The 24,111-nt window shown below is 38.1% G+C and overlaps 4 protein-coding genes across 11 annotated transcripts in view; 1 reads left to right on the forward strand and 3 right to left on the reverse strand.

Annotated features, from left to right (window-relative positions):
* Positions 1-28: 28 nt before the first annotated feature.
* Positions 29-11,028, reverse strand: fry (microtubule binding protein furry). Of its 3 annotated transcripts, XM_088030970.1 has the most exons (27): positions 10,848-11,028; positions 10,714-10,793; positions 10,487-10,660; positions 10,025-10,436; positions 9,766-9,975; positions 9,371-9,716; positions 9,083-9,317; positions 7,581-9,036; positions 7,357-7,533; positions 7,139-7,306; positions 6,572-6,891; positions 6,256-6,524; positions 5,895-6,207; positions 5,493-5,848; positions 5,315-5,449; positions 5,049-5,268; positions 4,844-4,998; positions 4,643-4,794; positions 3,143-4,595; positions 2,898-3,095; positions 2,207-2,851; positions 1,771-2,157; positions 1,543-1,724; positions 1,031-1,493; positions 799-984; positions 472-751; positions 29-425 (listed from the first exon to the last, which is right to left on the reverse strand). In XM_088030970.1, exons 2-27 carry the CDS (start codon positions 10,754-10,756, stop codon positions 283-285), a joined length of 9,078 nt encoding a protein of 3,025 aa, XP_087887096.1. In that variant the 5' UTR covers positions 10,757-10,793; positions 10,848-11,028; the 3' UTR covers positions 29-282. The 3 variants fall into 3 exon arrangements, with proteins under 3 accessions (XP_087887096.1, XP_087887097.1, XP_087887095.1); XM_088030971.1 differs by having other exon boundaries at positions 10,025-10,430; positions 10,714-11,028; XM_088030969.1 differs by having other exon boundaries at positions 10,714-11,028.
* Positions 11,029-11,246: 218 nt separating this feature from the next.
* Positions 11,247-13,483, reverse strand: Syx6 (Syntaxin 6). 2 transcript variants are annotated; one of them, XR_015769585.1, is made up of 8 exons: positions 13,208-13,483; positions 12,845-13,018; positions 12,542-12,632; positions 12,150-12,209; positions 11,869-12,101; positions 11,723-11,817; positions 11,550-11,677; positions 11,247-11,490 (listed from the first exon to the last, which is right to left on the reverse strand). XR_015769585.1 is itself a non-coding variant. In XM_088029629.1 (7 exons), the coding sequence occupies exons 1-7, from the start codon at positions 13,240-13,242 to the stop codon at positions 11,601-11,603; spliced, it is 765 nt and encodes a 254-aa protein (XP_087885755.1). In that variant the 5' UTR covers positions 13,243-13,482; the 3' UTR covers positions 11,247-11,600. The 2 variants fall into 2 exon arrangements, 1 of the variants encoding a protein (XP_087885755.1); XM_088029629.1 differs by having other exon boundaries at positions 11,247-11,677; positions 13,208-13,482.
* A 447-nt stretch (positions 13,484-13,930) lies between these two features.
* On the forward strand, positions 13,931-15,610 carry LOC148179444 (small ribosomal subunit protein uS7). Its single transcript, XM_088029630.1, has 5 exons — positions 13,931-14,040; positions 14,349-14,485; positions 14,673-14,894; positions 15,070-15,285; positions 15,487-15,610. The coding sequence occupies exons 2-5, from the start codon at positions 14,357-14,359 to the stop codon at positions 15,553-15,555; spliced, it is 636 nt and encodes a 211-aa protein (XP_087885756.1). The 5' UTR covers positions 13,931-14,040; positions 14,349-14,356; the 3' UTR covers positions 15,556-15,610.
* Positions 15,611-16,740: 1,130 nt separating this feature from the next.
* LOC148179445 (uncharacterized) overlaps positions 16,741-24,111 on the reverse strand; it is a 48,123-nt gene continuing 40,752 nt past the window's right edge. For 3 of the 5 annotated variants that reach the window (XM_088031017.1, XM_088031021.1, XM_088031020.1), the window contains 12 exons: positions 23,817-24,016; positions 22,987-23,146; positions 22,830-22,930; positions 22,643-22,774; positions 22,421-22,591; positions 21,814-22,373; positions 21,488-21,765; positions 20,671-20,919; positions 20,332-20,612; positions 20,133-20,280; positions 19,697-20,065; positions 16,741-18,208 (listed from right to left, as the gene is read on the reverse strand). In XM_088031017.1, the coding sequence (XP_087887143.1) occupies positions 18,192-18,208; positions 19,697-20,065; positions 20,133-20,280; positions 20,332-20,612; positions 20,671-20,919; positions 21,488-21,765; positions 21,814-22,373; positions 22,421-22,591; positions 22,643-22,774; positions 22,830-22,930; positions 22,987-23,146; positions 23,817-24,016 (2,666 nt within the window). In that variant the 3' untranslated portion in view covers positions 16,741-18,191. The remainder of the gene's footprint in view (positions 18,209-19,696; positions 20,066-20,132; positions 20,281-20,331; positions 20,613-20,670; positions 20,920-21,487; positions 21,766-21,813; positions 22,374-22,420; positions 22,592-22,642; positions 22,775-22,829; positions 22,931-22,986; positions 23,147-23,816; positions 24,017-24,111) is intronic. The other 2 variants (XM_088031019.1, XM_088031018.1) reach the window with 2 other exon arrangements.

The raw sequence follows: 24,111 nt of genomic DNA on the forward strand, positions 1-24,111 counted from the left end.
CGATGCGTCGGGGGAATCAAACAGAAACTGCTAAATATGTGCTGTATATTTATGAAATGCGTTTTTATGACTATGTATTGCTACTGTTGGACCAAATAATAATAAAGTAGCTGAAAACACCAACTAAATATGAAGTAAACATCAGTCTTAGTAATTTAGCAGCCTAAACATTTATATAATTTCATGCAATTAAATAACATATTGTTCATATAATTGAGTCATGTTGTAAAAATCACAGTAAGACATTTAAATTAGCGTTACCTTGATATAAAATTGCGTAATTTAAATTTTACTATCAGTCACCTTCTCCAATTCCGTTGTATTTTTAATCACACTTTCTAAATCGGAAACGGCGGCCGAAACTTGAAACAGTCTTCCAAAAATATCCGCTAAATCACCCTCTTGGTTCGTCATCACAAAACATTCTATAAATTTTATGATAGCCTAGTTTTTGTATGCAAAAATACAGACCTGGTTTATCCTGAACAATTTTCCTACAATACAAATTGAGGATTGTATGAACGTCGTTATTTGTATCTGATTCATCTTCAACTTGTTTCACCAATTCATCTCGATTGGCCTTGTAAAATGCTAAGGCCGCTGAAAACTTTTCACTTTCAATCAACTTGTATAGATTTATGTCTGAACTTGAGGTCGATGGAGGAGACACACCACCGTCGGCTTCGTTATCTTCCGAGCTTCGTAGTAAAGCTTCTTTTATTGAGTTAATATCAGAGGTGACATCGCGAAGCTACAAAAGAAGGCGTTAAAACTAACACAACGTACAAACTGTCCTACCTGGGCGTTCTTCAAAGTGTTATGTAAAGCAGCGACAATTTTATTACCAGCTTCTATCAATAAAAGTAACTGGAAGTACAGCTTGTACAGAGACTTCCCTAAGTCCAACAAATAGTGGTGGACTTCTGTCGGATGTTGGCCGCTCAAATACTCGACTTTCAAAGTAGTCTTAACAGCACTGCAATACTAATCAATCGTTGGCAGAGAAATTAACACTATCATTGATTTTTACCACAGCAGCTTGGTCCTTTTTGTCGCAAAACGTTTCTAAATGTTCCTGCACTTCCAACATCCCGTATTTTAAAGATTCAATAAATCGTGTATTGTTAAGAGCTGAAGCGTTGTACCAAATCAAATGTGGGGGAAGAATTCGATATGAAATAATATCAATCATTGAAGTCAATCTCGAACCGATCAGTTTGATGGTTGGTAATCCGCTAGCAGCAGACTGCATCATGAATGAACAAGAGTCTTTGGTTATTTCAATAGTCGAGTTGCAAACGTCTTGGATCAAATGTTGTAACTGGTGGAAAAACGGTAAAGTGTTTGTGGAAATTTGGATCATGTTCGTTTGAATGAAGCCCGTCCAGTTTTCCAAAACATCGCTTTTACTTGGTCGTATGGTTAAAATTCCGGAAAAGTTCGGTGAGGCGTTGCATGGGGTAACTTCGCCCAAGTCACCAGCGCTGGATCCACTATTCAAAATTCAATAAAGCACTTCTTTTAATTAGTTATTTCATTTACCTAGTATCCGACCTGGCACTTGATATATTCTGCGACGGATGCTCTCTTAATGCAAGAGAAGACGGTGGAAAACCCACACCGCTCTCTGCAGTACTGTTATCAAACTCTGGAGCAATCACAATCTCATCCAGAGGCGATTCCGATCCAATTTCATCATCAGAAGATTCCTCAGTCATTAGTCTCTGAAGAAACCGCGATAAAAATGTTTATAAAAAGAAGAAAACTTACCTTTCTGACTGTTAACATGGGCGTCTTTTCACTGAGACTGTCTTCTAGTTGTTTTAAACTCGGTTGCTCTTCTTCACCTTGGCTCAGCGGCCGACGACGCACACCCCAATTAAAATTATCTGTGCTTTCACCCTCAATACTTTCACTTTCATACTCGAGAAAATCGAAATCTTTGAAAACTCCGAATTCGGTAGCTGCGTCGTCTCTCCTGGATCCTCCGCTCATGTCGTTATTACCACAGGACATTTCTTCAGTGCTGGAGGCCATACTTGATTGCCTTTCGATGATATCTGACGTTTGGCTAAAGATAACTGAGGGGCTCTTAGGAAGACCAACTCTCTGACCACACGTTGTTAAGAGATTGACCAGACACTCTCTCACACGACCCTAGAAGCGGTTTTATAAAACTCTTGTTACCATCTTAATCGGGACTCACTTGAGACATCCACGGTCTTTTCCAACCAGTTTGTGGGGTAACATCAGCCGGACTTAGCGAGCAGGATCTTCTGGGAGTTACCAAAGAAGTTGACTCAACTTTATTGAAGAAGCGCCTTCCTATCACCGGAGTTTGTGACACATCAAACGTGAATTCCATGGTCCTTCCTGGTAGCTCCTTCCGTGTGAATAAGCTATCTTCGTTGAACGAGGGATGAGGCAAAGTGTTGAGGGAGCTCTCCCAATTCGAATGTACAGATATTGGAGGGGCTACCAACGAACTCGATCTTGTTACTACCAACTTTAGAATTTTCAAAGCTTCCTTCCAGTAAACTCCTTCAATGTACTTCACAATGACGCGAAGAAGATCAGTGTTGATTGGCTGCGCTGCCTGAGAGGCTAAATCGACGTAGTGTAAGATGCAATGAATTATGTTCAGAATAGGGAGCTGAAGGTTCGTGGGGCCTTTTTCAAGGACTTCAATCAGAAAAGTCAACATATTAAAACTCAAGTGGGAGTAAGTGTCGTAGAGATATTTGATCACGCATTTGGTCCATTGGAAGCTTTCTTTGCTGAAAGTTCTTCGGCTATAGAGATTCATTACGGTGCCCAAGTTCTCCAGTTTTTTACTCTTTTCAATGCTCACCTAAAAACTTTTAAAGTACAGAAATCTTCACTAATTTGTTACTTACTTGCGCAATATTCTCAGCGCTTCTTATGCAAATTTCGTTAGCGTCTTCGTAATTTAGCAACATGTAGGGCAAAAGCGCGATGACATTCATTGGAAAAGCAACAGTTTGCGACGGATCAACCACAACCAAATTAAGAAGTGGTGTAAACTGCGATAAAAGCGCAACGACAGGCTCGTAAATATTTGCATGGGTGCAACCCTACAAACGAAAGATTAAAACTGAGCGAATCTTAATTATCACCAAACCTTCAGCAGCAGCGCGTGGACTCCAGGAAAAGAATTCCATCGTAGCTGCGACTGTAATTTTTCGACTTTGTCTCGTGCATCTGGTCGATCTAGAGGTAACCGATGCATGACTCTGGCTAAAAGCCGCACAGCAAGAAGAAACTCGTGCTCGTAATCAGATTCTAGAAGAGAAACCGCCAACCAGAAAAGCTGTGCAAGAATAGTAAGTTTATCGTCTTGCGTGGCAGAATCACCGAGAAGTTTCAAACTTTGAGCTGATCGTGATCGAGACAGATTCGACGCAAACTTGTTGACTCCAGGACGATGTTCAATTTCAGGGTTTCTGTTTCTTTCTTTGCCCTCACTTGCTGGCGAAGAAACGTTCTTTCGCAGGCAGTAAGAAACAGAATAGCTTGTACTTCTAGCGTGGCCGCTTTGTAACGAGTGGTTGAACAGCGCTGTGGCTGCGGAATGAGCAACATTCCCTTCATGTACTTGCTTATGCGAAATCAACTCCTTATTATTTAAATTTGGTGTAGATTTGAAGAAGTCTTTCATGAAGTCCAAAGGTCGGAAATCTGACTCTAAAGATTCCACGGCTGCTTCTAGTGTTAGAAGTAACTCAGTGACGTAGCCCTGCATGTCTTCACCTTGTTCAGCAACTGTTTCAACCAAACGACTTAAAATATCCGAGAGCATTCTAGACGAAATCGGCACTCTTAAAGCTCGATAAATTTGTAGGGATCTCCCAGCGTAATGTCTAGAAGAACAGCTCAGGCCTAACTGAAGGGCAGTTTGGGCCCACCGTTCGTTGATATGTGCATTCGGTAAAGAAAACTGGAAGATCTTTAAGATGTGTTGTAGTAAAATATCGATCTGTTCCGCGCTTTTTATAGTCCACACTTTAGCAGTAATGTCTTCGTAGTTCCACAAGGGATTGCCTTGATTACTTAAGAAATCAATCAGTGATTTGATAACCAGCCCTATGGTTATATCGAGTTTGTTGGTGATGGAAATAGCCGGAGAATCTTCAGGTGTTATGATCACTGGAGGCGGAGCCATAGTTTCTTTAGTTTCAGTAGCGCTTTCACCTTCTGGTAGCGTTACGCATGTCGTTTTTATCTTATTTGGGTCCGTTATAGCAGAAGCGCCGTTTTGTAGATATATATCAAAAACGGAATCAGGTTCTGTGAAGTTATGCTTTAAGATCGGAAGACTTGGAGTCGAAAGTCCCAGTTCCAGTTGAGTGGTCTTGCTGTTTAATAGAATATGGGCGACAGTTAAATGATCATTGTGCTGTGCAAGAACTATCAAGAGATTAAGCAGCAGTTGTTTGCAGTGCTGATAAACTAAAGGTCTAGTGTGATCCAAACCCAGGAAGAGAATGTGAAGCATCAGAGGAACATGGACTGTCCAGTCCAATTCGATACCGTCGACGACAACATCACATAAAAGCATAACGCCCACATTGCATCTACAAATTTAATTTTGGTGACACCTTTAAAATGCACAATTATTTACCTGTGGAAACCAGAAATCGGTTGCGAACTATCTGGTAAATACTCAGTCAGTGGTGCAAAATATCCCCCGTATTCCGGCATGGGTAAGGGATGAGGTTGTGGCACTGGAATGTCGTATTTCTCGCGACAAAACATGTCCTCACAGTTCTGAACCTAGGAATTCAACATTAAATTTAACAGGCTCTCCCATCAACACTCTTACGTCTTCAGCAGATGAACATCCATCGTCGGAATTTCTTAGTTTATCCATTCTATTGTTGAAATCTGATAATACAGGCCCTGTATTTGCCTTGATTATTAGCTTTGAGGGGTCTTCACCACTGTGTCTCTTCGTATGAATTGTACCCTTTTCGATATCTAAGAAGACCAAATTAACATGAATTAATTGCAGAAGTGTCAGATCTTACTCAAGTCTTGTCTGGCGTTCAAATCAGATTGACCTCCAGCACCGTTCGTACCATCGGAGTGACTGGAAGTTTTTCTCATTACTGTTAAACGATAAAAGGGTGGAGTTTCAGTTCTTTCTATTAAACAGTTTAGAGTTTCCACCGTCTGCAGCTCCAGCATCATTTCGTCCAACAAGCGCACTGGTTGCACCCTTGCCAAGTACAAAACAACTCGCTTTGTCTAAAAACTCGACCTCAACAGTGTGCAAAAAATTAATCTAACTTACATAAGGTAAGAGTTCGCAGGGGGCCATGCCTGATATGATTATCAAATATCGTATGATAACTTTCATATTGTTGGGCCAGGAAGTACACAGTGTCCCCCAAACTTCTTCAATTTCTTTAGGATGATTATCTCCAAACTACCAAACGTGAATACATTTACATTATTAAAATTTGACTTACTTTGGCCGTGAGGTAGAAAATGTTATTAAGCACCATTTCGGTGGCTTCGGCTGATCCCCACCCTTCCTTTCGACTTCTTCCAGTTTCCGAAGCATAGAACTGATAAGCGTGTGGATTTGGGGGCGGAACGTTCGGATCCACAAGCTCCATATTATGCAGCCATGGTAATAAATACTGCAGCAGTAATTGTCTTACTTCGGGACGCGCCGACTGAAATCTGTACGTTATCTCCGAGAACATCGGCATCGTTAATTCGGGATGAAGAAGCGCCAGTTGGCCCGAAAGGTGCACTTGAGAACGTCTGTAAGTCGTAGCGAGAAGCGTATCTAAAGTGCTTCTTCCCTTGTCACCTTCAGCTACAAAATCAAGGCTTGATAAGCGAATTTACTCGTTTTAAACTACCTAAATCACTCTCGGCTAAAGGACCAACGCTTCCGAAGAATCGTTTGTCTAATAACTGTAAAAGTTGCAAAGCTGTATCACGAACTGTAGGTCTCGGACACCCAGTATTCATCAAAGTGACGTTGATAATGGCCGTGTAGTGGTCACAAGGATACTCTCGGGCACTGAAAATTGTAGCCAAAGCTAAAAAGCAACCATCGGCAACCGCACAAGTGCCAGTGTAACATTTATCGACTACCCAGTCCAGAAGAGAGCCCACATCGGGATTCGACTCTAAGAACAAAATGACGGTTTCTTGGGCCAAATTGTAGACCTGCAACAAAGCGCTATTTCTCCCCAATGTATCTCTAAAAGATCAAACCTTTTCCTCGTTGCTATCAAGCAGTCCGCTCAACCAAATATACAGCATGCTGTCTTCTGCTAGGTCAGTCGCATCAAAGTAAGGCCCACAACACAAGAGAGCGCTCATGGCTTGTAACGACACGAACTGCAGTTCTAAGTTCTTTTTGCTACCAGGATCTGTTTCGTGAACGTTAGAGGGCGTCAGTCCATATTTCCCCGCCCAGAATGAAAACAACATGAATAAGTTGCGACGAAGGTCTCTTTTCAGTAAACCCCGACAAGCTTCCACTAAAAAAAATCGTTGATTTTAAGTGGCTTCAAGTACCGTTACTTACAGCTAAACGTCTTTATGAGTTTTTTCAGAAAATAAGCAAAGTGTAGAGTCAAGTCTTTGACACTACCAGACGTTTTATCTGGTTCGTTCTCAAGGTAGGACCTCACACCTTCTATAAACTCCACAATTGTTGGGTGCAACGACTGTGTGTCTTTGTCCAAAATGCAAGAGCTGACGTTGAAAGTACCATTTTCCGCGATGTATTCTAGAGCACGCATCAAGTGAAGTCTTAGCGCGTCACGACGCCTGCGTCTGCGGACGTTTTCTTGCTTTTTGTCGATTGCTTCGCGGAGATAAATTACTAGTTCTTCCATCAAGTCTCTGTAAAGAAACACAAAATTGCAAGGCGAGTACTCTGAGTAAATTCACTTAGTTAATGAGGCACTAAACGCTAAAACTGTTCATAAAAACATACGACCCGGTAAAAGTTTAACTTTATTATTTTTTTTTAATAGAGCGCACATGTTAGTTCTTTATTTACATTTCTGCAGGATTTATGGAAGTACCAACTCGTAAATAATGTGCAGTTTTTGTATGGAAACAGTTTTAATGAGTCGATTGAAAGTACCTGCATGCCTCCCCGTTGATGTTTCCAACGGCATAGACCGCTGCATCGCGAACATCAGCCACTTCACACCTCAAAAGCGGTACTACCAGTTTGTAGAGACTAGTGGGAGAGACACTAGACCCTGACTTGTTGTCAGAACGCTCGGTATTTAGACTATCAGGAGAGGAGCTACAAAACAAAGTAATTCTAAAATAACAAGAGATTTTTTTGAGACGTACCTAAGACTCAGATCGGGGCTTGCGCATCTAACAATGGGATTAGACATGTGTGGTACCACCTTAAAAGCAAAAGTGATGTAGTTCTTCCAAAGATGGATATAAGCGTCCCTTTCGTTTGGTGGTTTTTTCAGAGTAGCTGAACTTCTTAGGAGAGATGCTCTATTGTCGTTCAAAGGCCTAAAATCTGACGGTTATCAGGGGAGTTAAAAATGTAAGAAGCATACGTTGGGTCCACCACGGAGTATAAGGCATTCAACCTGGTGAAGACTATTGGCCAAGAGTGTGCCGTCACGTTTGGACACAACGCTAAAATTCTGTCTCGTTCCAAGAAGCCAAACAAGCACGAACTCCAAGGATCCGTAACGTTGAAGCTGTAGGCCGAGCCACTTTTGATAGACCCATCTTCCGCAAGACCGGCATTCCACGAGGAAGTCGTTCTATCAACCAGCCATTGCAAATCTATGTTACTGGCAGTAAGAACCGCAGTCTTCTCAGCCGGAGGTAACATCGGAAGACACTTCTCCGCGACTTTCGAGCAAATACGGTCAATCACATCAATCACTGGTTGATTCCCGGAACAATTGGAAGCTTTAAGAAGACATTTCACTTCTTTTAAAATGAGAACAGAAACTCTCTTCGTTGTAACACGATAGTTACACAACATGACCAAAGCCAGCGCTTCGACCAAATGAAGGACGGAAGACATGGGTTCCGATTTTCCATTGTCGGTTCTTTTATTTGAGTCATTATCTTTATTTATGCGTAAAGTGGAGTTTGTTGCAATGTTCGGATTGGTTAGTGCAACTTTCCATGCACAAAGAAGTGTCAAGATCATTTTTAATCCATTGTCCATTAAGGTAGGAAAGGTGTCTAGAACATCTTTGGCGAGAAACTGTGTCAAACCCCACACAACATCTTGCCGCCAATCGGGAAAGTCGACTACCAAAGTCTGCAAACTTTGGTAGGCTAAACCTCGGAGCTCCTCATCCATATGGACAGTCAAGCGACTCAGTAAATCTACTAATTCAGATCCTGTCATCCCGTCTGGGATTAGTCGTGGTACTGCAGCCACACACGTTCTAAATAGGTCAATTCTCGGTTTGCGTTCCCCTGTTATCATCTCGTCTGGTTCTTTATTGACATTCTGGGTGTTGGTCATCATCAAAGGACGACCATACTGTGTGTCCAAAGCGCGTAAAATATCAACAAACACCCGTCTCACGTGAGGAAAATACGCGCTGATCCCTATGCTCCTAGCAGTGTCTTCAGTCAACATCTTATTAAGAAAAGTTTTCCTAACGCGCAATGTGTTACCGCTAGGGAGCACCCCGACAGATCTAGGCATTGGTGGCTCCCCTTCTTTCTGCTGCAAGCTATCAGCGACAACCAAAAACGCTCGCAGCCCAATACTCATTCTTTCCGGAGTCAGAATTATTTTAATCGGGCGTCCGACGGACAAAAGGTCAAACACGATTTCCCTCATAGCAAAATCCAAACGCTCCTGAGCGATGAATTGAATAATTTTAACAAAGATGTTCAAAGGAGTGTCTCGTGGTACCACTCCCTTTGAACCTTTAGGGAATAGCGAGTTCACGATACTTTGAAGTCTTGATTGTGTGGCTTGGTTGCTTTCGCATTTTATACGAATCATATAAACCCAAAGGAGGCGATATAAAGATTCTGTAAGATCAGAATGTAGTAAAGTGTTTGGAGAAAAAAAACTCACCTAACGCCACCCGACACATCTTAGGGTCCCGATTTTTTAGATGCGAGAGACACATGGCGAGGAAGTAGTGCCAGTTTTGTAAGAAAAACTGTTTTTGACTTACGCAGAGCAGGCATGTAACCAACGGGAAGAGGGCGAGGCGGTGTTTGTTTTTGGTGCTCGCATCGAGAGTCTGCGAGTACAACATTTCGACGAAGTTTTTCAAGCAAGGGACATTTACTTCGTTTTTTACAGCCTGATGAAAATACGACAATATTCCTATCTTCACGGTATATGTTGTTCACTTACCGCCGCCACGGGAACCAGGATCTCCACGAACAGTCCAGCCAGAGCATGCTTAATGTCCTTGTCTTTAACATCCAGGAAATACTGAGCACATTCTTGCATAAACTGAAATGACGCCTCGAATTCCTCAATTGGAACCATTTTAACTCTGAAGAACTTCATCCCCATTAATAAACTAATGACGCTCTGAGTTGTATGAGGGCTAGCTTCGCGTCCTCGCAGCTCCTTCAGTTCGTTCATAAATCTGGTTCGTACCGACAGGAAGCGTGATTGAGCCAATGCGCCGATGACTTCCGCGTAAAGGTCAGAAATCATGTGAATGTTACTGCCATTGGGATTGTTCTGAATTCTGTTAATAAACAAATTTAGATAAAATTATTACATTGGGAGACAAGTACCCTTCGCGATATCGAAAGTGTTTGAAAGCGAGGTTTTCGATGTATTGTACCAAATCTTCATGCCCTGGATGGAATGAGAGTTGCTTCAGAACTTCACACAAGACCAAGCAAAAAATAAATTCAACAGCCAAGTCGCGTCGCTCTTTCTGTATGTCTACTTCTGATCTTTCAACAGTTTCTGTAGAGTTGCCTGCTACCATGTAAATAATGCTGTAATGTTACTTGTTAATAAGAAAAAATAATACAGAGACGTCTGCACCTCTTTTGTTTGATATCGCTCTTTTTCTGCTCGTGGTGCGAGACCTCGGCCATCTGCCTCTCATACCAAGAATACAAAGCTCTTAGTAAAGACGGTAAACAGTGCTCAGCAACGCATCCAAAAGCGCTCAGTAACTGATCAAATTGAGGATCTTCTCCTCTTTGTAAAGTTTTTGATAAAGGCTTCTCTTGTGATTCCCCCATTACAGCCTCTATTTTCTTCTCAGCTAGTATTGTGAAATCAGAGAATAAACTTCTCATAACATATTCCCCAGGTCTAATATCCAAATCCACGCTGCTTCCTGATATGATTTGTGGAAAGTACTCTTTGTGGACCCCCCATGGAAGTAGCAATCCTCGAGTTGGCGCCAAAGATGAGGCTGCCATTGCAGATGGATTTTTCCTATCTGCAGCTACAACTTTCAGATTAATTTATGCTTGTTAATAAATTGTAAAAACTAACATGTTGAGGGACTGTGGAGTTGATCACCTCCATCATCATTAGATAAGGTGGCATGAATAGTTGAAATTGAAACTGTGCTTTTGTCTGTCATTTCAGAGACTGTTGTGTTATCGCTGTGGGTGTCTGAACAGACACTATGTGAACATTCGACGTCGGAGTCGTTAAGAGAAGTTTCTAAAATAGTTTTTAAAGCCCCAACCATTTTTTTAATATAGAAAAATTTTTACCTGCATCTTGTCCTGACAAATGATCTGACTGATTGTCAGACATTCTGATGGCTTTTAATTACTTACGCTTCATTACGGTGCTTACAAAGAAAACTTAATGAAACGTTCTTAATTGGTTAAAATTACTTCCTCACCTCTTGAGTTAGTCACTGATTGTAAATAATTCGTAGCAATGTTGACACCAGAAAGAGGCGTTTGTAAACATTGTTAAACAAAAATTACACGCAATGCAGTTTTTATTGCAAACTTCTAAAAACTAATGTCAATGTCATCACTGTCAGACAGCTGTCAAAGTTTGACAGTTATTATGTCAACAAAAATAAAACTCGCCCACCCTGAAGTCCGTTTCACACTAGAGAAACGAACATAAAGTGTGGTGTAAGATCTCTGGTGTAAAGTTTAAAATGGCTTTTTATGAACCTAATGTGGTGATAAAAACTATACCGGGGGAGAAGCTCTGAACTTGTAACCGTTTTTTTTGATAAATAAAGGTTTGTTTGGTTAATTTGGGAACATTTAAGATAAAAAAGGTGTTTTTTTTAAGATTACATTTTATTTAATCACTAATACAATACAGATATAAATAAACAATTCACGATGACTAAAAATATACCTCAACTAGTCATATTATATTATGGTTACTTCCAAACGCTACAAATGTAGGGATACTTCTACCAGACCACTATATTGAAGTTAAAAATCGTACAGATTGTGCTGTACAAAATGGCACGCTGATTCTCTAAACCTACGTATGAATATAAATTAAAACATTTTGTGCTAAAAACAAAAGTGTAGTTTTGAGACAAAAATATATTTATAAAACTAATAATTTGTACTTAGAATATTTCTTTAACTTGGCTTCAAATCTGGCATTCTTAAAAACGAAATCACAGTATAGAAAATAAAATTATCACAATGAGAAGAATGATAGATAGTACTATAATAGCTGTCCACTGGCGACGATCTGAAATCAAATCTTAGAGAGAATTAAAAAATTAATTATTTTTACCATTCGACATGTGCAACACTTTGGCCATTTTCTTGAGAGTGGAATCCAATTTTGAATCCGTATTCTCCAGTTCCGTTCCAAACTCATCCAACATCCTGAAATAAAAGAAGAGTTTTCCTATTTTCATCATTTACTCAGATGCTTACCCAGCTTGCTCGTCCAGTTCAATTCCAATATGTCTAGAGACAGTTTTCAATGACCCGAGTGAATCACCGATTGCCTCTAAATGTTCTTCTTGCTGCCTCGACATGTATTGCTGTTGTGATAAGGTTTCGTTTAAAAACTGTCGCTGAGGACTGTCTAAATCGTTTTCCAGTTTTGAGTATTTTGTCGTGCCATGGCTATTTGTAACCCTAACAGGACTATTGTCTAATAGAGGCTACAAAAAACATATTGGAATTTTATAAAGTTATTTTTGGAATGTTACCTGTCGTACTGTACGGTCACGATCTCGATTTCGATTCATGTTGATTTTGTCTTTCATAGACTGCAAAAAAGAGAGAATGTTTACACCAAAAAAAAACAAGGTTTATTAAAGTTAGCATTAGCGTAATTAGCACCTAGTGTTTGCAAAAAAAAGATAAAATATGTAGACGTGTAAATGAATCGCTGTTAACATTTTTTCGCACAAAAATATCTTTCAAACCGCTTGAATGAAGTTAAAACAGCTTCTAACAATGTCTTTTTTGATGGCAAACTCTACAGCAAATTTATTTTATAACAATTGTAAATCGCAAAATTACGAAAAGCGTAATGCATTCAACCAGTCGTTATAAATAAAATTCACTGTAGTTGAAAAAATAGTAAAAAGCATATTACCTTTACTTCTTCGCGAGTGGTATCAATAAAATTTTTACGAATGGTGAGTTCCTTGTTATCTATTTTAAACTTTGAAGGGTTTTTTTCTACAATATGTGAGTTACAGTTAAGGAACAAAATATTGAAAAATTTACAAAGAAAACTACATTTTCAACAAAAATTATGCTCTTTCGTGAAGCTAAATGGAGAGAATATAAATTCAGTTTAACAGAAATGCATGAATCTCCTTAAAACAGAGTATTCTACTAATTAGAATTCAGTTCATCAGCAGCATCGGCTGGTTTATTAATTTTTACAAAAAGGATATCAATGGTGTCTTCCAAATCTTCTAGGTCCCATTCTATGCTACGAAGAGAGTTCTTGAGTTCTGTATTGGTCCATTCTACCTCATCTTTCGTGATGCAAATAGAATCATCTTGTAATTCAGTCCATCGAAGATACAGACCCCTCGTTTTATTCAACGCTTTAAATACCTCACTAGAATTTAATTACACCATTTATAATTGATTATAATAACGTGTTTACATTGAAGAGCCCAAAATCAATATAAATAAAGAAATTTACCATAAATTCACAAAAGCGCATGCAATTATCCGTGCAAATAAAACTAATCACAACCAAATTAAAATCCGCAGTGTCTTAAGTTTATTTTGCACAAAATCTTACTCTTTCACTACAAAAAAAGGGTCCTCCAACGTCATATCAATATTTGTAAGAAGGCAAGTTGTGCACTTGCAAACTTAGAGACAAGTCGCTCAGAAACATGTGGGGAGATGTTTTATCGAAACCACTGAATCATACAATTTTATATTTCAAGTAAATTAAACATTGTAAAAACAACAATGACACTTCGTTTACGTCAACGTCACTTGTGTGAAGCTAGTCTACTACCCTTAACTCCCTAACTTCACGAATTACCACCACCACGAAGACCGTCACACACCGCCACATAAAATTTACAAATTGGTGTATTGTTGATTTCGTAAGTTATCTCTGATTTCGTGTAGTAACTCTATAATCTATGGTGTAGTATAAAATCAAATTGTACCCGCAATACACATTTGTGTTGGGTTTTTGTTTCACCAGAAATAAGCTTACTTACCTCAAAAACACTGAGAAGCCAGAAAGTATCAGCGAAATTTGCATAATTCATGCTTATGTAAAGATGCAAGAAACAAAGAAAGTTACTTATAAATCATTGGATAAACAAATAATTTGTTTAACCAAGCACGTTCAAATCACGCGCCCTGTAAGCACTGACTAGTGTGGACCGTAAAGTTACTAAAGTGTAGGAAGAGAAAGATACAAGATAAGATCTTGCCACTGAAAAAGTGAGACAGAAGATTAAAAAGTAACTGAGTTGGTGGAAAATGTTTGACAGTTCTTTCCACGGCTGCCATGTTGGTTGGCGAAGCTCTTTCCGGTTCACGCTGACTTTTGGTGCGTGTGAACAACAGTTTATTATTAATTTTTAAGAAAATACATGCAGTAAAATAGTGGTAAGTAATGAAATTGGTTGAACAAACACGTTATGAAAGTAATTTCTCAAAGAAATCACCTCTTAATCCGACGAGTTCTCTAAAATATTGAAAAATTTCGGTGAACACGTGTTGTGTCTTCTGGGTGCCCGCTCAGCAGATGTTAAAAGTGTTTTAACTCGAAGATTAGTGAAAATGATGAATATTTTACATATATTCTGACACCTCTTGACAGAATTATCTTGTTGATTGTACATTTCTGAAATGAGTTACTCCAAAATAAGGTTATGTGCCTTATACAGCGTGAATTTAAATGGTTTGTTTTGTAGGGTGAAAAATGGTAGACGACTACGATGAAATCCAAGCGGGAGCAATCGCAGCCCCCCAAATTGCTGAACTTCCAGAAATTAAACTTTTTGGAAGGTGGAGCTGCGATGATGTTCAAGTCTCAGATATGTCTCTCCATGTAAGTGTATACTCAACTTTAGTAATTCAGTTATGTAAAATGATGTTCTTATTATTACCATAAATTTTCTGACATCTCTTCAGACAAAACCGTGGTGTGTACCTAATTCTGATAAATTACGTCATTTTTGTAGGTTTGTTGAGTTGAGTGAGGGCAGATTAATTTTTTTTTTGTTTGTTTGTTTTAGGATTACATTGCGGTGAAAGAAAAGAACGCTAAATATTTACCACACTCTGCAGGACGTTATGCTGCCAAGAGATTCCGCAAAGCACAATGCCCAATTGTGGAAAGATTGACAAACTCTTTGATGATGCACGGCAGAAACAATGGCAAGAAATTGATGGCTGTCCGCATTGTTAAACATGCCTTTGAAATTATCCATCTTTTGACTGGTGAAAACCCACTCCAAGTGAGTTATCGAGTGCCAATTATTGATTTACATAGATCACAATGATGATTGCACTTTATTTTTCTGACACCTCTTCAGAAACTATTTTGTTGAGACCACTTACGATGTTCTGATTTTTATTTGAACGTTTCCAATGAACGTCACCTCGGCAAGATATTAATTGCCTTTTATGCAGGTTTTGGTTACCGCCATCATCAATTCAGGCCCTCGTGAAGATTCAACTCGTATTGGAAGAGCAGGTACCGTCAGGAGACAAGCTGTTGACGTTTCTCCACTACGTAGAGTCAACCAAGCCATTTGGTTGTTGTGCACAGGAGCGAGGGAAGCCGCGTTCCGTAATATCAAAACGATCGCAGAATGTTTGGCTGATGAATTGATCAACGCAGCAAAGGTGTGTTTTAGAGTCACGGTTTAATATGTTTGTCCTTTCTAATCCATCAGAGTGATTCCTACATTCTGATGTTTCGCTAAGGACTAAAGAAATGCAAATTCATTAATAAGGTCTCTGAAAAGATGTATCTTCTATGAATGTGCGACAATTTTGTTAAATTTACTTGTTGGGTGGAGCTCTAACTTTTTATTGATTTTTCAGGGTTCATCAAACTCATATGCTATCAAGAAAAAGGACGAATTGGAGCGTGTTGCCAAGTCTAATCGTTAATTTTATTACAAGAATTGTCCTGTAAATTTTGGGCAAATAAAGAAAACTTTTCTTATGTTGATGTTTTATTTTTGCTTATTTTCTGTCTTCTATTTAATGAAGGCATTCATTTTTTCATCGAGTTATTTGGTTGAAAAAGGGCAGACGATGAGAGGCAACTAAATGTACTGCCTAAATATCGGGAGAAATGAAAACGCTCCATGACGGGATTATAAAAGAATTATGGGGGCGGTAGTACCTAAGTAGCAGATGCTGCAATTATTTGAGTTTTTTTTTTTGGTGCAGAAAAGCCCGACATCGGCAATAGACCGAAATTTGACATCAATATAAATTTCGTAATTGTTATAATGGGTTATACAAAATTAGGTAATTTTACTTTAGGAAGGATTGCCTAGTTTTTCAGTACACTTGTGCAATCTTATACGATGAGAACTTTTATGTATAGTGGCTTGAAGCAACTTTTATTCTTGATCGATTGGATGAAAAGCTTTACTGAGGTCGGTGTAAATTGTATGTACTTGACCCTCTTTGTTCTGGACTTGGGAGCAACACAAAAAGAACTAAGAGACAATCAAGCATGTGGCGACATAAAATTAGCGATGTTAGTTAGATACAAAAGAAACCGTAACATTTTTTTTTGTGTAGAACAGTACATGACACGTCGGAATGTTTTTTTTGCATGAGGCGTCAGCCGTGCAAAATTTGGCACTTGTTATGTAAATATCTACACGAAATTTTACATCAAATTAAGATTTTACATAATCTTTAGACGTGCGGGTTTTGATAACTGCATTGTATATATGAAGTAAAGAGGTGAGTTTTTTTCTTTTAAATATTAGTTTTATTAAATTAAATGCTAAGGGCCAGAGCTTTTATATTTTCAATTTTTTTTGCGGAGAATTTTATAACTGAACGCTGGCGGCGTGTAGATCTTTCACGATAAACTGAAAAACATTCAACAATAGTTTTAGTGTTTTGTGAGGAATTAAATAAACGAGACTGGAGGTCCGAGAATTGAACAACAAAAAAAAGAATTAATTCCATTATTGTCATTTTCTTGTTTCGTATAAAAATAATTGGATTACATTTCCTAGAAACAAAAAGTCAAAAAAAAAGTAGCGAGATGGGCATTCTTCCAGTTGAGTACCCTTAATCGATCCGGGTCTTGGATGAGAATAAAAGAGCTTTTTAAAAACATGAATTTATTTATCAACCATTTCACAAACGATGAGTACTCATGTTGAACTCAGTTATTAAGCGTAACAATAGGGTGATCATAACCCTTTGTCTGTATACCTCCCTAATGTCATTCTCTAAGCAGTCTTATTGAAACACATCATATTATAACCCTGTTAGTTCAACTGTATGGTCCTAGTTTGAAATAATATATTTTAGTTACACTGAGATGTTTATTTTTTAGTATGTTGAGTCTATTACTTGACGGGGCGTTGTTTTTAGGGTACAATTTAACACATACACTTATGTGAATTCCAGTAAGTAGGTAAATATGTATATATAGTTTAATGCCTATGAATCCATGGTCTCTTTATGGTAATATATTGTTCCCAATGATACCAGAAAAGTGGATGTGTTAATGGAGTACGTTTGAAAGGAGAAACAGACTATTGTTCGCTAAAGAAACTTAGTTATGATTCTCTATGTACTAAAGTACATTCCGTTACCTCATGAAGAACCTACTTATGTACCTACGAATACTTGCAGAGTCAACGTAAATCCCTTATCAAGTCATGGAATTTTGATTATTACGTCTGCAACAACCTACTACGATACATACAGTATACAGCACATTATAAAATGAACCACATTCAACAGTTATTACAGAGTAATGTTGCAATAGGGTATGGTATACTAAAAATGCAACGTTTGCAAAGATCAATTCACGAATATTGTCGCCAAACAAAAATAACCGAAGCCATTAAAGAAATGTACAAAAACATATTGTCAATAACTGGTAACGCGGATGGATCTTTGCAAATGTCTAATCGATACATTATATTATACTATATAAAAAAGAAAACACAGAGTAAACATCCTGTCGGGGTTTGCAACAGTCGTTTCATTACAAATATAATATATCAAGAAAGTTGATTTAGTTCAAAGTTTATATATCAAATCACTAAGATTGCACCACATTCGAAATCAGTAACAAACTTAACAACACTACAACTAAAATACTTTTTATAAGGTACCTAGAATTGTACATTGTGAACTAAGTATTAAATAGATGAATATGCGCAACCGTAGTGTAAATAAATTACTATCTACCGCTAGTTTCTACGATCAGGAAGAACTAACTATCGTCACATACACTGCGCATGTAAAACATAAAAATTCTAACAATCATAGTGACAACTAGAACATTTATGATTATTTGGCTTGTTTGATGATTATAAATAATGAGCTAACTAGTGAAGATGGATGTCAGTCAGTGAATGTTGGTCCTTATTGCACATTGGACGGTGATGTCCAGAGCCCTATTGGCGATAGAGGCAACCGTCAAAACACTTGAAAATAAAATCACAGTTAGTTTTTGTTTCGCCGATCAATAAATACTATTGTTCGCGGAGGATTGCAGGCGCAAATCGCTCCTCATTCATCATCTATGTGTGAAGTAGTCACAATCTGAGGTTACCTGGAAGTTCAAAATTGGATCGCAAAAACATGTATTTCAGATGGACCTTTTCAAAATTGTTCAATTCACCCAAGCTTTTGAAAAAATCCATGACGATTTTGGTTAGTCAGCACGTCTATTAAAAAGCATGAACACATTTGATGTTTACGTTCCAAACTAACGTGAATTCACGAATTGTAGTCATTATAATTATACTCTCTTTACTTAAAAACAGTACTCAAAAAATATGAAATCACTTCCATTTGCGTGTTCAGAAAATTTTTACATGACCGATTTAAGCGTTACGTGCTTTAATTCTTAATAATTTTAGTTTCTTTATGACTTGCAATCTCAGTATTCAAAACTCCTTGTGTTCGCACAATTATCCGTGAAAAGTTTTAATTAAAATTTCATAGTAGAAATACTACGTACAGAGACGAAAAAACGACGGTAATTAAACTTGAGATTATGCAAGGATTTATTCCCACGGTATTTATACTTCATGATATTGATACAAACAGAAAATTAAAAAAAAATATTTATCACCGATCAATAAATATCCAAGTATTAAGTACATACATAAAATTTCCCAATTAATTATCGTCATTTAATCATTTGTCCTTTAGTTTGAAGTCAGTTATTAACATAGTTGTTTGTAATCACTATAAAGTAAAGCGTTTTATTGCCGAGATTTTGTTTTGAACTAAAGAGAGTGTGGATTTAATTTTTCTGACGTAACACGTTAATTTTAATTCCGTAATGTTCCAGCTTATGATCGAATTCAGTAGAATAGTACTTCACTGTGCTCTTAATTCAGTAAAAATAAAAAGCCGAATACATATTACATCACAAGAAAAAACTAAAAAAAGTTTGATTAGCAATGCCAGGATTGGAAAAGTGTTTAAAAAATCGTGTATTGTGTTTTTTATGCCCCAATGATGGATGGATTATTCGGTCCAGCAGTGAAAATTTTATAAAATCTGATTTGGATGTGCAATTCATTACCACCGAGATAAGTACACATACGATTTGGAAAATTTTCAATAGTATGGGCATAATATTCCGTTCACATTTAGTTGGGACATTCTGTATAATTTTTGGTGTTTTTTTTTTTCAAAATCTTTAGTGTGTTTCATTTATATGATAATTTGGATTAAATTGGGATTTTGTCTTCTAAAATTAGAACAGTCTTAAGGTATTACTGTAATAACAGAGCTCGGTGAAGTATATTCCACTGAGAACCAGCAATATAAAGCCCATCATATTCTCATGCATGCGAGCTCCATTAGCTTTTTGCATGTAATCAGTGAGTAGATGAAGAAGCGATTTGTGACTGAAAAATAAGCAATCCATCAAAGGCCCATTGAATCCTCGAAAAATCCAATAACTGCAAAGCACACACGGATCCAGCTTGTTAAAACAGAAATGGCGTTGTAAGTATTTATCGCAACACAAAATCAAAACAAAGAGCGATCGCCTTCTGTAAAACAATAAAAAAGCACTTCTTACCAGAGTGTCCAACAGTCAATACTTCAATAGGCAGTGATCCTCTTCGCCGAGCCAGCAGCGCATCAGGATTTTCAGGTCTACGCAGTAGCAATCGCGTCCATCCTTCAGAATGCGATTCCGGCAAGCAGACAGTTTCAGGACCTCCGGAACTGCGCCTGCGCAATGGCTTCTTCCGTCGACCTGACTTGCCGTTGAGACTAGTGTGGCGGGTAAGTAGTTGTTCCCGTTTTTCTGTACCCGCAGGAGGGAAATCCATAGGAGCTGAGCCTCTGCGTTGGTACTGCCAGAAAGTCCGGTTCGTTTCTACTGGAGTTATGTTTATTACTTGTTCTATACTTTCTTCTGCATAAGAATCTGAAGTGGTGTATACTGAAAGTCAGTTTGATAAGACAATGCGGCTTGACGAATTGTATTTTTGTTGGGTTTCGGTACTTACTATAGTGAGCAATTTCGATTGGCACTGATCCCCTTCGCAGCGACTGTGCTTCAGAAAGACATAATCCTCCGCCCGCAGAGGAAACGTTGTCATCTGGCCCAGCCAGTGGTAAAGAAACAGGAGCCGAACCTCTTCTTTTAGCCAATGACTGGAACATAAAGAGTCACGAATGGATTCTTAACGAGTTGTTAGGTACTACCGCGGTTGCAAGTCTTCTGGGATCCACATTTTCTTTTTCATATCTCTGCCCTGGTTCAGATAACTTAACCATTTTACAAACTTTCTCCTTATCGTTAGCTTCCGGTTCTCTTTTGTTGCCTGCCAGAGATGACTTATGTAATGATTGCGGTTCTTCAGGTATGGGAAAATCAGGTGATCGACTGTTATTTGGACTCAATACCGCAATAGATGGTATCGTATAATGTGGAGCATTTGATATGTTTTCTTGTGAGCCATGTGATGAGTTGGACCTACTATCACCTGAAAGTGTGACTAGGACTTAAGCACAGCCACAAAACACCACAATAGGAAAAGATACCTTCATGTACAGTTTCAGCACAGGTCGACATTTCAACAGTGGCTGACATGTATCTCATTCTCACGTAAGGCTGTGGTGGTGGGAACGTTTGTTGCCGAGTTAAACATTTGGATGGAGGCGCAACGATGCTGTTACCTTGCAAAACCGAAGAGAGTCTACTAGCAGCTGCACTACTTGTCATAGAGGCTATGCTTGGTTCAGGTAACAAGGTTTCGGCACTTAAAGGCCTCTCTGGTTGATCTTCGGCTCCTAAAACAATTTTCACATTTCTATAAGTCGATCTCAGGTTTGAGATTTGAGTAGTTTATTTTAAATTTTTACAATTTCGGTGTCCTTCCAGAGGCATGAACTAAATTCTGTTATTTATGTTATTTGAGAAATATATGGAACAGATCTGAATTTACCATCAAATTTAAAGTACTTTTTTTAGGCCGCTAGAAATTATTTTAGGAAGAAAAATTGCACATTTTACTGTTTTCTTAATAAGAATCAACAATTCGTCAATAATTTACCGACGATGTCGCTTACCTCATTATCTTTTTATTTATTTTTAGTTTAATTACGTATCAGTAATAGCTTCCATACAATTATAAATAAGAGTGGGATTGAATGAATATCGAAAGTCATACCATTTAAGTAAACAGGCGCGTAATATAAAATAATTGCAGAACTTGTTTAACGTTTTTAGCTTATAGTGCTTTATAGACTTAAATATTATAATGAGGCTGAAATAATTGCCACGTGGCACTGTTTTATTTCCTGCCAAATTGAGACGAGTATCGAAAAAATCGGTTGCGCTTAGATAAAAAAATCTCACCTGATGACAGATGCGGACTACATGAAGACATAATAGACGACTGGGACCCAAAACCCATCAGTTCATCTTCCTCTCGAAGTCCACTGGAAGTTCTCGATTCATTTTGAACTGGACTAATGGGCGATCGGCCAGATGACGGAACTTTCGCAGCAGGTAAGCTCTCTCTTCGGTAAATAGTTCGTGGCAGTGATTGCTCCATGTTAACAGGGACCGAATGTCGTCTCACCCCCAGTGTACTTTCTAAGGTCGGAACAGCTAATGATTGTCTCCTAATTTCTCTGTAATAACTGAAATGAAAGCATATTCGGAGCAAATAGGATTAATACCTTGGTGGTGGCGGAATGAAATCCATAATACTTCGAGTACTTCGAGTTTCAGACGACTGCTTCGTGGCGTCCTCATCGTCGCTAATTTCAGGTTCAGCGTCTGAAAGCTCTGTTTGTGTCTCTTCTGCTTGTTCTGCACTCTCTTGTTTCTCCCATCGTTTTTTGTTAGCTTCTAAAATGTCCATCATTTGAGTAGAAAGGGTGCTTTTGAGAAACCTGTGCCATTCGGAAAACAAAGGCTTTACGACGAACTTGAAAAAACCTACAAAGTAAGGAAGAGAGCACACATTTTCGTAGCAAATTCTAAGAGAATTCATACCGACTTGAATTTTGGCAACTGAAGTGGATTGTTGATCGCAAATGGAAGTTACTGGAAGATTTAGTTTTCTTTCGAATTCACCTTGTCTAAAAAATTCATCGCAGACCTTCAAGCTCCATTTATGTGAAATGTCCCACGGTCTAGTCGGATTTGAAATGTCTGCACATTTTAGCGCGATTTGTAATATGAAATGTCGATCTGTGGCTTTGGTTAAATCTAAACTACCTTCGTCTAAATATGCCTAAAAATCCACCGTCATGAAAAAATCAATAACTCCATTGATTGCACCTTAAATTTCGTTAAAAATTCTTGTTGTCTATTAATATCAGTTGCTAATATGAGATCACGAATTTGCAATTCAAGTTGATTTCGATGTGGCAGCAATTGTTCCGCCACGCCGCTTTCCAACAAACAGCCAATAGCCGATCTCCAATGATGATTTTCTAATACCGATGTATTCTGAAAGAAATTTCTCATTGGAACGCCCAACTCTGATATGAATATTCATACTTGGTAAAGAATGGCAAGATGATTCGACGTCGAAATGAGAAAATGTTGATTGACACCTGGATGGTCCAAGTCATGAGCAACAGCACCTATCAAAGCTGCCATTATTTCGAGTTGTGAGAGATGCTTTCTTATCTGTTAAAGGAAAATTGATGAAACACGATTTCAGAATGAAACAGTATCGACATACTTTTTCTTCCTGTAGAAAACAGTGCATTGCTTGGGTTACATCAGTCGCATGTATCGAATTATGGTAAGGATTCGTACTGTGGTAACCTTCTTCTATGAGAGCTACACCGAAATACATACAATTTCAAACACTTTGAATGCGAGATATTTTTACTTACTAAAAAGCTTCCATACACGCACTACATCTAATTGGAAGTAATCCAATAGTCCATACCAATGGAAAAGATGGACACAAAGAACAGGCAGTGCTCGGCCACCGGCTACAGTTTCTAATGTAAACGCATTGAAACCCCACAGGCCACATCTTTCCAAAATTCGCTGAAAGATAAAAATGTGAAGTTTAATTTTCGATTTATTACGTGCTTTCTATCCTGAATATCAGTAATCTCCGGAGATTCAATCTAACCATTATGCAGCTATTTTAATACCTTTATCCGCAACCGCGAAGTTGTGTCGTTGAATTAAAATATTACTTTGGTGAATTGGAAATAAGCTTCATATCCACATGCATAGAAAGAAGCAAATTCATTGAAATCGGAATTAAATTTTTTGTAGGAGATATTTTTAGCCCCCGCATTCAGAGAATGGAGTACAATTCAACTGAGAAAAAATTGTAATTAACTTGTGCATTTTTAGAGATGAATAAAAGGTCAAAATATGAGCGTTTATTTTTGCCGCTGTCCTTCTTCAGATCAATGCGAGTCAGTTATTTACGTGTAATTTTTTATATCAATTATGCAGAAATTTTTTTAAAAATGTAATACCCTATAGTAGTAAAATGTGTTTCATAAAACTTTTATGAGTAAATAATTTTTAAACTAAAATTGTCTCCTTAATTTTGGATTCAAAGTTTTCCTCCACAAGCTCAGGACTCACAAACCTGTTTATAAAATCCTTTTTTTTCAATTATGATCCTTAACATTTTTTGAAAAGTTAAAAAGACTATCCAGTAACACAAAAAAAAACACATTTGCTCGTAAAAACAAACCTGAACTTGTCCGTGATGAATGTCATCAAGTATTGCATGATCTTGTGATAAAGATCGAGTCGTAAGCTTTTTGCGTCGTCTTTTGTGCATAGTAAGAAATCTTCCAGAGCAGCCTAGGGAAGGACTAGAACCCATTGCGTCTAACAAAACCCAGTCTTCTTTGGAAAAACACTTTGTTAAAACTGGAACTTCTACTGGCCCTGCAACAAAATCAACATACAATTAAAAACCCATTAAAAGGAGCCTCCAACTAATCCACATGTGGAAAAGTATTTCCATGTTTCCATCAATGTGA

This window comes from Gnatocerus cornutus, chromosome 2, assembly GCF_029298725.1.
Source record: "Gnatocerus cornutus isolate USDA-ARS CGAHR chromosome 2, icGnaCorn1.1, whole genome shotgun sequence".
Lineage (NCBI taxonomy): Eukaryota > Metazoa > Arthropoda > Insecta > Coleoptera > Tenebrionidae > Gnatocerus > Gnatocerus cornutus.

Excerpts from the sequence above, each read along its gene's own strand:
- fry (XM_088030970.1), bottom strand. The coding sequence starts at position 10,756 with ATGTCTGACAATCAGTCAGATCATTTGTCAGGACAAGATGCAG. Across the intron at positions 9,318-9,370 it reads TCCTGGTTCCCGTGGCGGCG|GCTGTAAAAAACGAAGTAAA; the intron begins GTAAGTGAACAA and ends TATTTTCATCAG. Across the intron at positions 426-471 it reads AATTGTTCAGGATAAACCAG|AATGTTTTGTGATGACGAAC; the intron begins GTCTGTATTTTT and ends TAAAATTTATAG.
- Syx6 (XM_088029629.1), bottom strand. The coding sequence starts at position 13,242 with ATGACGTTGGAGGACCCTTTTTTTGTAGTGAAAGA. Across the intron at positions 12,633-12,844 it reads TTGGAAGACACCATTGATAT|TGTAGAAAAAAACCCTTCAA; the intron begins CCTTTTTGTAAA and ends TAACTCACATAT. Across the intron at positions 12,102-12,149 it reads GTGACCGTACAGTACGACAG|CCTCTATTAGACAATAGTCC; the intron begins GTAACATTCCAA and ends TGTTTTTTGTAG.
- LOC148179444 (XM_088029630.1), top strand. The coding sequence starts at position 14,357 with ATGGTAGACGACTACGATGAAATCCAAGCGGGAGCAATCGCAGCCCCC. Across the intron at positions 14,486-14,672 it reads TCTCAGATATGTCTCTCCAT|GATTACATTGCGGTGAAAGA; the intron begins GTAAGTGTATAC and ends TGTTTGTTTTAG. Across the intron at positions 14,895-15,069 it reads CTGGTGAAAACCCACTCCAA|GTTTTGGTTACCGCCATCAT; the intron begins GTGAGTTATCGA and ends CCTTTTATGCAG.